Source organism: Camelina sativa, chromosome 10, assembly GCF_000633955.1.
Source record: "Camelina sativa cultivar DH55 chromosome 10, Cs, whole genome shotgun sequence".
Taxonomy (NCBI): Eukaryota; Viridiplantae; Streptophyta; class Magnoliopsida; order Brassicales; family Brassicaceae; genus Camelina; species Camelina sativa.
In genome coordinates, this window is record NC_025694.1 from 13,261,914 (window position 1) to 13,271,842 (window position 9,929).

At 36.3% G+C, this 9,929-nt stretch overlaps 3 protein-coding genes across 3 annotated transcripts; all 3 read left to right on the plus strand.

The window, feature by feature from the left end:
* On the plus strand, positions 740–2,150 carry LOC104718781. Its single transcript, XM_010436590.2, has 3 exons — positions 740–841; positions 956–1,653; positions 1,744–2,150. Exons 1-3 carry the CDS (start codon positions 785–787, stop codon positions 2,093–2,095), a joined length of 1,107 nt encoding a protein of 368 aa, XP_010434892.1. The 5' UTR covers positions 740–784; the 3' UTR covers positions 2,096–2,150.
* On the plus strand, positions 2,730–4,462 carry LOC109126846. Its single transcript, XM_019230723.1, has 4 exons — positions 2,730–3,267; positions 3,682–3,879; positions 3,959–4,050; positions 4,159–4,462. The coding sequence occupies exons 1-4, from the start codon at positions 2,977–2,979 to the stop codon at positions 4,460–4,462; spliced, it is 885 nt and encodes a 294-aa protein (XP_019086268.1). The 5' UTR covers positions 2,730–2,976.
* LOC104718782 (multiple RNA-binding domain-containing protein 1-like) lies at positions 6,240–9,185 on the plus strand. The gene is made up of 17 exons (XM_010436591.1): positions 6,240–6,348; positions 6,483–6,556; positions 6,627–6,677; positions 6,769–6,804; positions 6,914–6,981; positions 7,074–7,191; positions 7,285–7,376; positions 7,474–7,497; positions 7,605–7,671; positions 7,845–7,894; positions 7,975–8,089; positions 8,232–8,318; positions 8,500–8,567; positions 8,643–8,717; positions 8,800–8,879; positions 8,995–9,018; positions 9,126–9,185. Exons 1-16 carry the CDS (start codon positions 6,303–6,305, stop codon positions 9,003–9,005), a joined length of 1,062 nt encoding a protein of 353 aa, XP_010434893.1. The 5' UTR covers positions 6,240–6,302; the 3' UTR covers positions 9,006–9,018; positions 9,126–9,185.

The window sequence follows — 9,929 nt, forward strand, 5'->3', positions numbered from 1 at the left end:
GAAATTGATATCCTAAAGAATGCACATGAAATCTACTTTGCTGAGCATAAGAAGAGGTTTAACCTTGAACATTGTTGGTGTCTGTTAAAGAATGAGCAGAAATGGCTAAGCCTTAATGCTATTAACACGCCTCCATCTCAGCCTGCAACAAAGAGGAAACCAGCTGCCGAAGGTTCACAATCATCAAGCTGCAATGTTGAGGACTGTGAGAATAGGCCAGCAGGGGTCAAAGCTGCAAAGGCAAAAAGAAACAATGCTCAGTCCACAAACACGAAGAGTCTTGCTGAGTATAAGATAATGAAGATTAATTTTAAAATTTCTATGAGTTGAATAAAATGTTTGTTTTTCTTTTTATGTTTTATGTTTTATGTTTTCTGTTTTTGTTTTTAAGTTGAATAAAATTTCTAAATTTTGAAAATATTATTAATTTATTCGGGGGACCAAATACAAATAGACACCAATGCTCGTACTAAAAATAAGAAACTCTCATAATAATATTATTAAACTTGGGGGACCAAAACCAAGTATACACCAATGCCCATGCTCTTAGTGCATAGTAAAGAATCTTGTGTACAAATTTGATCACTAGACTTTTCCTTTTGCTTTGTCTACAAGATTATACAATAAGGGAAAAAGAAAATTGGAGAAACAGAGAAAGAGACATTATTGAAAACCCTTTTTTCTTGTGGCCAACTACTTTGGTCTAAGATCTAAGTGAAGAAGTGACTTCATTGTTGACTAACTCCAAAACCCTTTTTATTTCCTTCATTATCAAAGTGAAGCTATGTCGTCTCTGCTTCTCAGCCTCTCTTCCAAACCCTCTCTCCGCAAACTTGCTTTGGTGAGTCTCTTCTAATCTCTATCTCTCTGTTTCTAGTTTTTTTTTTTTGGGTGTAATTCTCTGTTTTGTCTCTGTTTTGTCTTCTGATGTATACTTCTTCTTATGGTTCCCCAGAGATGCCAAACCCTTCGGATGTTCTCCGCCTCAACCACCAACCCTTACTTGTTGCATCGAGCCAGTGAAGAATCCCAACTGACAGAGTTCGTCATGTTTGACCCGGCCAAGGAAGAGTATTCCAGCATCGTTGATAAGCCACTTCCCAAATATTTGTTTAAGTCTAGGCTGGTGGGAAGTTCCCATGGATGGGGCGTTTATCTCAGCTCCCCTGACTCCATTGTAATCAGTGACTATCCCTCGAGCTCCAAATCAAACCCCAAGATTATCCCTCTGCCTCCTCGGCCAAATGTAATTGGTTCTCAAACTGAATTGGTAAGTGGTGTGGCAATCTCCTCTTCTCCTGAAGAGGAAGACTGCATTATTGCTGTCAAGTACACGGGACGTCCGGTGAGTATATATACGCCCGGTAGAGCCCATAAGGGGTTCCTCCTCGCTATGTCTACTGGATTATTCGATTATTTTGAGCAGTCAAAATTGATGTATTCCAAGAGGGACCAAAGGTTCTACATGCCAAGTTCTGGTGGCCACCACTTGTGGTCTTGGGGTGGTCTCTCAGGCACCACGCCTCAGTACCATGAGTTAAAATTTCATAACCTTCCTCAGCTTTCCCAAACTGAGTTGCAGCTTTTGGATTCCTGTTACAGGACACACGAGCTTGTGGAGTCTTCTTCAGGGCAACGTTTCCTAGTCAAATGGTAGGTTCGAGTTGTGTGTTTGCCTTTTCATGTTGTTATATAATCAGAAGAATATTATTAACATGTTCTCTTGCTTGACAATAATGGCAGGTATGTCGAAAGCCCTGCGATGAAGTATTTAGCATTCAGTTGTGGCGGCACAAAGCGGTTCATGGTTTTTAGAGAGGAGGAAGATATGAACATGTCTTACACAGAAGACATTGGTGATCTCTGCATATTCCTCGGCAATAACGAGCCTTTTTGTGTCACGGCCAGCTCATTCCCTGGCCTAAAACCTAATTCCATCTATTTCCTCGGTGAAGGGTATGGTGAAGGCTACGGTGTTTACGATATCGCCACTATAACCCCACGTTCCTTCACACCCAAGTCTACACCAGGTTTCTGCTCGGGACAAATTGTCCTCCCTTATTGGATCCCTCCAGTCCAGTGTCTCTCTAGCTAGTTACATGCATGCCCTTCACTAGTTATGTATGCCTAGATTATGTTGTGTATACAAGGATGAGATTAATCAAACTAATCATTCGATTGTTAAACAAAATATATGTTATCTTAAAATATTACATGGAAAAGAAAATTGTGGTTTTCCATTTTTTGAACAGATCACTCATCATGGAGACTTTGATAGAGCTCTGTTTTTAATCGTAAATTGTCTAATTGTTTTTTAAAAAGACTAAAGATGTGTTCATCTGTTTCTCTGTTGTAAAATTGTCTAGTTGTTTATATTAATGTGAAGTAAAGTCGTGAAAGCAAGGGACCTTGTGTTAATATACAAAGATAACACAAGTTGAGTGTACTCGAAAGCAATCGTGTATGATCGTGTGTTCATCTTCCTCTACCATAAATTCAATTATGATTAGTTTGTATGGAGCTAAACTCTATAAGTTTAGTGTGCTAATCCTGATTAAAGCGGTGATACTAGTATCATTCGATTGCTTTTACGTAGGTAACAAATCTATATATGGTTACCTACTTATCCCTGAAATGACGAGAGTACCCCTGATATATCTTGGTAGATGCCGACGCGTTCATGTCCTTTATCGTAAATTTAAACCTTAAAAGGTAAAAAAAAAAAATCATGAATGATTGGAATCATAACGATTTCTCAATTTCATTCTCTTCTCTGTCTCAATGCCCAAATCGGGTTGTGTTATTGGAGAAATCGGAGCTTCGACTCATGCATTATAAGAGCTTTATCTTGCACAATTTCGAAATCAGCGTCCTCGTTTTCGAATTCGCTGAATCGTTGAACGGTTTTGTGATTAAGGAGGAGTGGGAATTGGATTGTTGAACGGTTTTTGTGATTAAGGAGGAGGAGGATCGGAGATGGCGGCGGGTGCAATGGTGACGGCAACAGGAGCAGTTGTGATTCTATACTTACTGAGCCGTCGGATCGTGTGGGCGAGAAACGGGGAAGATGATCCAGGAGGTGAATTGGGTAAATCAGGTAGATCCGGAAGGAGGAGGATTGTTAGGAGACCGGCTCAAGCGCCGGCGACTTGGCTTGAGACTATTTCAACTTTATCAGAGACGTTACGTTTTACGTATTCAGAGACTCTGGGCAAATGGCCTATCGCTGATCTCGCTTTTGGTATTAACTATTTGATGCGTAGACAGGTTTGAGCTTTTTAATCTCATTCTTCTTCTGGGTTTGATTTTTTTTCAGTTGTATCTCTGAATTGGATGCATAAATTAGCGACCTTGATATGATCTTTTGTGGTATATATATATGTTCTTTTAAAGAGTTGTCTTTTTATTATATTTATTAATGTCCTCACTGTTCTTTCATCTTTGTTTGGATTTTTGTCTTCCGTTGTGTTCATTTTAGTGCCAGGATGGTGTTGGTTGATAATTCTGCATGTGGACAAAATTTATAGACTTGTAATCTAATATGACTTAGTGTGTAGTGATGCGTCACTATCTGTATCCTTCAACTGTAGTTTTGCTGTTGTTATTAGTTTAGATTCATTGGCCCATTTTATGTGTTATGTGTTAGTGACATTGTATGTTTGCATTTTTTTTTTTTTCCAGGGAAACTTCTCAACTGCTAGTGTTTATGCTGGAAGTAATTGTATAGAGTTAAAAGGACCACATATTATCATGGAGTTGACAGAGCTACTGAGATTTTTGACCCTCTGTATGCTTTTCTCCAAGAAGCCATTTCCCGTGTTTCTGGAGACTGCCGGTTATACTCATGAAGATGTCCTTCTTCAGAAGCCTAAAGCAGGGGTANCACTTGTGGTCTTGGGGTGGTCTCTCAGGCACCACGCCTCAGTACCATGAGTTAAAATTTCATAACCTTCCTCAGTTTTCCCAAACCGAGTTGCAGCTTTTGGATTCCTGTTACAGGTCACACGAGCTTGTGGAGTCTCCTTCGGGACAACGTTTCCTAGTCAAATGGTACGTACGAAGTTCGAGTTGTCTGTTTGCCTTTTCGCGGTTTCCTATATGCTGTTAGATAATCAGATATATTATATATTAACTTGGCTCTGCTTGACAATAGGGCAGGTATGTCGGAAGCCCTACGATGAAGTATTTAGCATTCAATTGTGGCGGCACAAAGCGGTTCATGGTTTTTAGAGAGGAGGAAGATATGAACATGTCTTACACAGAAGACATTGGTGATCTCTGCATATTCCTCGGCAATAACGAGCCTTTTTGTGTCAAGGCCAGCTCATTCCCTGGCCTAAAACCTAATTTCATCTATTTCCTCGGTGAAGGGTATGGTGAAGGCTACGGTGTTTACGATATCGCCACTATAACCCCACGTTCCTTCACACCCAAGTCTACACCAGTTTTCTGCTCGGGATAAATTGTCCTCCCTTATTGGATACCTCCAATGTCTCTCTAGCTAGTTACATGCATGTCCTTCACTAGTTATGTATTGCCTAGATTATGTCAGTGTGTACAAGGACGAGAAATCAAAACATTCCTTGTTGTTATCCCATCTTAAATATTACATGGAAAAGAAAATTATGGTGTTCCATTTTCACTCATCTATTCTTGGATACTTGGATAGAGCTCTCTCTCTCTCTGGTTCTGCGTCCATTTTATTTAACAAACGCAACGCATTGGTCCATTTCTTTAACGACTTCACACTTATAACGATAATTTACAACAGAACGAAAATACAACTACGACAATTTACAACGCATTGGTCCATAGTCTTTTTTATTTAACTATATATATGTGTTGTTGAGTTGCGTTGTGTTGTTTAGATATACAAATATAACTTGAAATTTCTTTGCTTCTTTTTTTTTAAAATGAATTTTTAATACTTTTTGTTAAACAACAAATGTAATTCATGAAATAGTTTATTTTCATAAATATAAAATATATTAGTTACATAAGATCTTTTAAAAGATATTTCTTGCATATCTTGTGTAGTAGAGAGTATTTACAAACAATTTGATTTTAGATATATTTTATATATCCATAAAAATAAATTTGAATTAATTTTTAGTAATTTCTCATATCTTATATATTAATTAAATTTATATTATTAAGACTATAATGAATACTTTACTATTTTAAAATACCTTTTAAAGTAATTTTATTTTTATTTTAAATTATAATTAGTTAATTGTTTTCAAAATTAAACTAGATTTATTTATTTGTTCCTAAAACTGTGAGGAAAAATATGTACACATCTTAGTTGCAATTTCGTTTTCTTGGTTTTTTTTTAGTTTTTTCCTAAAATATTTATGAAGAATCAAAAATTTTGATTTGATTTATTATGTATTTAAACATGTTCTTTATTTAATTCTGATGTTTATGTTTTCCGTAATTAAATATTCTAATCAAATACATGTTTTAAATTAAAACCATTGAAAAAATCAGTGGTCAAGATTTAATTTCATTTTGATAATCGATGGTAAATATTTGAAGAGAATCTGACTTGTCACGTATTAAAATGATCCGCGCGAATCTGACTTATTAGATCGTTTTATTTCAATGATATATTAATGATTTTAAAATATATAAATTATTTGTTTATATATTATGATGGATACGGGACGAAAAATTATGATGGATACGAGACGAAACGAGAAAAGACGAGACAAGATGGGATGAGATGAGACGAGAGGAGATGAGTTGGAATGTGAGGGGATGGGATGGAACGGGACGTGTTTTCCATTCCAAAGTAAATACGTTTAGGTTTATTTTTAAAAAAATTACATGAAAATAATACACCTATACTACAACACCCAGATTAATATAATTCTTAATCAGTTTATAGATTTAAGATTTATATGAAAATATTTTGTCCCTGTACCTCGAGCTACTGCCTCGTTTAACGTAAAAAAAATACAAAAGATAACCAGATATTTATATTATCTCAAGAAAAATACATCCGCGGTGTTGTCCGGGTTCAATTTCTAGTTTTAAGAGTAATAAAGCATAACCAAACCAAATCATATTTACTTCGTTTTTTTTTTTAATTGCGAGTGAACAAAACACAAGTCATGGTGCACATAATAAACCCAACAAACAAAAGCCCAGCCCAAACGACTACTATTGTTTTCATAAATACATAAGACAGATGAGATCTCTAGGGTTTATTAGTTATTTAACTTACTTTTGGCGCTTGCTCTGCTCTGAACCCTTTCCGGAAAATAAACGACCGTCGCTCTTTTCATATTCATCCATCCATGGCCAGTTCTAGCAAGGAATCGGCCGCTAAAGCTAATTTATTTAGTTTGTTTTCTGTGGCTCTCTCTTATCTGTTTTTTTTTTCATTAAACCCACATACATACTTGGCTGTTCGCTGATTTTAACTCTAGTTTTTGTTTTTGTTTTCTTTTTTTTTCCTGCCCTTCCTCTCATTTTAGGAAAGCGAAACCTTGAAGATGATTTGGAGAAGAAACCGATTTTGAAGAGACATAAGGAAACATCCGACGAGAAGGTAACCAGCTAAGATGGTCGGATTTCTCTTCTGAATTTTCTTTACACTAGCTGCTCTATGTATGTAACAGGATGAGACAACGGCTGATAGTCTTGAGCAGGCTAATTTAATCTCAGTTAAGGTATAACTTTTGAAGTTTTTTTTTAAAAACTGTTTGTTAGATATTATATTGTACTACAAAGTTTATGTTCAGTGTCTACTCAATTTAACAGGAGACGACAGTGGATGATGGCATTCTCATTCCCGAGGTACCTTGTTCAGATGAAGGCAACTTATTGTTATCATTGCAATTTTAAGTCCTTTCAGTCTTTCAGTCGGTTGTCGTGTTAACAAAGACAACTTGTCTGATAAATTCAGGCAATTTCCGTAACAAATAATACCCTCTTGCTTCGCCGTCTCTCTCGCGAAGCACAAATACCAGATATGTAAGTAAGTATAGGTGCTATTGGCTTTAATTTCCACTGTCCTTCTCAAAGCATGACTGGTGATGACTTATACTCCTCCGATTTTACTACAGCATCTCTTTCTTCAGTGATGTTGGAGACGTTGTTCATGTTCGACTTATAGTAGGCCACCAAGGCAAGCATTGTCGCTATGCCTTTGTCGAGCTTGCTTCTGCTAACGAAGTAAAGATGGTGAGATTAGTTTTGTAGTAATGATTAGAAATGTATTTTAAGTTGTCATTTTAAAACAAGTAAGCTTACTGAGAAAAATCTTTTATATTCTAGGCGCTGGAAAAGAAGTGTGATGAATATCTGCTAGGTCATAAGATTTTACTTTATATGGCTGATTTCAAGAGATCTACATACCTTCTGCCCAAGTAAATTGATTTATTATTGTAACTCTGGTTGTCACTTATCTGCTAGAGTTTTTGATGCCATTGCAGTAAGACTAACTCTGCTATTTTTGTTACGTAGGTATTGCATAGAATACGACTCTTGGTAAGGGTTTGTTAACTATTTGCCTCTTGATGAGTTTGTTATCATTGGGTCGATTTTGTTGGTATACATGGAGTGATCACTAGCTAGTCATGTTTTTGATATTCCAGGTTTGGAAACTACATTCGAGGAGAAAGCCTTCTTACAGAAGAAGACGTAGGATTTGATGACGTTGAGGTACATGTTCTTATTATCTTCAAAACAACACAACTCTTCCCACAAAATTCCTAAGATGATTTATTCTGGGGATGAATCTTTAGATGAGGCTACTTTTTTTTTTTTCTTCTGTACGCAATTTAAATCCTCTTCTCCTTAGGGTCGTGCTAACACACTTGGCCTTTTAATTTCAGAAAGTACTCATTGTCGCCAATCTCTCTCCCAACACTAAATTACCAGATATGTAAGTAACACTTTAAAATTTCCACTTTCCTTCTCGGAGCAAGTTTTTCGTGGCTCATATTTTATCCTCCACTTTTGCAGCAAACGTTTATTCAAATATATGGGAGTTGTTAGTGTTCGACTTATTGTGAACAACCAGGGCAAGCATTTGGGCTATGCATTTGTTGAGTTTGTTTCTGCTTACCTTGCAAACAAGGTGAGAGCTGTTTTGTATTAATGATGAGAAAAAAAAAACATAAAAATGAAAAGTATATAAGTAGTCATTTGAAAATTAGTGTACGCTTAGGACTAGTGGTTATTTGAAAGCACTATAGCTGATTAAATCATTTTTATTGTAGGCTCTGAAAAAGAAGAATGGTGAATATTTGCACGGTCATAAGATTTTTCTGATGAGAGAACATGATGAAATTCCTGATTATGTTGAGGTACCTGCTCTTATTATCTTCAACACATGTCAGCTTAGCGTTTACTAACGCAACCAACTATTGCCACAAAGTCGAAAGATATGACTTATTCTGCTACTGATGAGGCTACTTTTTGTTTCTTTACAATTCAAGTCCTTTTCTCCTTGGAGTCTTGCTAATTTAACTTGGCTGTTAAATTCAGGCAGTTGCTGTAGAAAAAAAGACGATCTTTATCTCCCATTTCTCTCCCCAAACTGATATATCACATATGTAAGTAACACCTAATTTCCTCTTTCGCTATGGAGCAAGTTTTTCATGACTGACTAATATCCTCCATTTTTGCAGCATCAGTTTCTTCAAAGATGTTGGAGAAGTTGTTCATGTTCGACTTATTGCAGACAACAATGGCAGGCAGAGAAGGTGAGACTAGTTTTATAGTAATGATGAAATATAGACAAGTAGTTATTTGAAAGTATTGCTGATTAGATGTTTTATTCTGTAGGCGCTGGAAAAGAACGGTGAATATTTGCATGATCGCAAGATTGTTCTTGAAGTGTTTCATGCTCCAAACCATCCACCCAAGTAAATTAATTTTCCATGTTATGGAGATTTGTTTATGTAACAGTACTGGTTGTAACTTATTGCTAGAGTTTTGATGCCATTAAAGAAGACTAACGCTATTGTTTTTGTTACTTAGGTATTGCATAGATTACAATGTTTGGTAAGGGTTTTTTACTAGCCCCTTGAGTTTTTTTTTCTTACCTAGAGCATATTGGATGAATTTTTTGGTCTACATGGAGAGATCACTTAGGGTTTTTGATGTTCCAGGTACGAAGACTACCTTACACAAGAAAGCCTTCTGATGGGAGAAAACGGGGCAGTGAAAGGACTTGATGAAACTCCCGATTTTGTTGAGGTACCTTGTTCTTATTATGAGCTTACCCTTTGATAACATAACTGTTGCCATCTTCCGATGAGTCTACTTGAATTTAAGTCCTTTTCTACTTTTAAGTTGTGCTAACACACTTGGCGGTTATATTCAGCCATTTGCCGTAACAAAGAAGACGCTCTTTGCTTCCGGTCTCTCTCGCCACACTAAGTTATCAGATATGTAAGTAGTACCTTAAATTTCCACTTTTGTTTGCGGAGCAATTTTTTAATAGTCTGATATGTGAGTAATATATCTTCTATTTTTACAGCATCAGTTTCTTCGAAGATGCTAGAGAAGTTGTTCGTGTTCGACTTCTTGTAGACCACATGGGTGAGCATGTAGGCTGTGGGTTTATTGAGTTTGCTTCTGCTGAGGAAGCAGAGAAGGTGAGATTAGTTTAATATAATGATGAAAAATAGTCATTATACCTATGATGAAAATTATACAAGTAGTTATTTGAAAGTACGGTTTCTGATTTAACCTTTTATTACCGCAGGCTGTTGAAAAGAAGAAGGGTGTACCTTTGCGCTACTTCAAGATTTCTCTTCAACTGGCAGAGATAGCAGCTCCATACCCTCTACCACCCAAGTAAATTGATTTCTCACAAGGAGATTTGTTTGTCTAAGTTAATTATTGCTATAGTTTTGATGTCATTACAGAATAATTAAAGCTATTTATTTTTGTTAATTAGGTACGACCTT

Coding starts and splice junctions, on each gene's coding strand:
- LOC104718781 (XM_010436590.2), top strand. CDS start 785: ATGTCGTCTCTGCTTCTCAGCCTCTCTTCCAAACCCTCTCTCCGCAAA. Junction 842..955: donor CTCTCCGCAAACTTGCTTTG/GTGAGTCTCTTC, acceptor ATGGTTCCCCAG/AGATGCCAAACCCTTCGGAT. Junction 1,654..1,743: donor CAACGTTTCCTAGTCAAATG/GTAGGTTCGAGT, acceptor CAATAATGGCAG/GTATGTCGAAAGCCCTGCGA.
- LOC109126846 (XM_019230723.1), top strand. CDS start 2,977: ATGGCGGCGGGTGCAATGGTGACGGCAACAGGAGCAGTTGTGATTCTA. Junction 3,268..3,681: donor ACTATTTGATGCGTAGACAG/GTTTGAGCTTTT, acceptor TTTTTTTTCCAG/GGAAACTTCTCAACTGCTAG. Junction 4,051..4,158: donor CAACGTTTCCTAGTCAAATG/GTACGTACGAAG, acceptor ACAATAGGGCAG/GTATGTCGGAAGCCCTACGA.
- LOC104718782 (XM_010436591.1), top strand. CDS start 6,303: ATGGCCAGTTCTAGCAAGGAATCGGCCGCTAAAGCTAATTTATTTA. Junction 6,349..6,482: donor CGCTAAAGCTAATTTATTTA/GTTTGTTTTCTG, acceptor CTCTCATTTTAG/GAAAGCGAAACCTTGAAGAT. Junction 7,192..7,284: donor CTGCTAACGAAGTAAAGATG/GTGAGATTAGTT, acceptor TTTATATTCTAG/GCGCTGGAAAAGAAGTGTGA.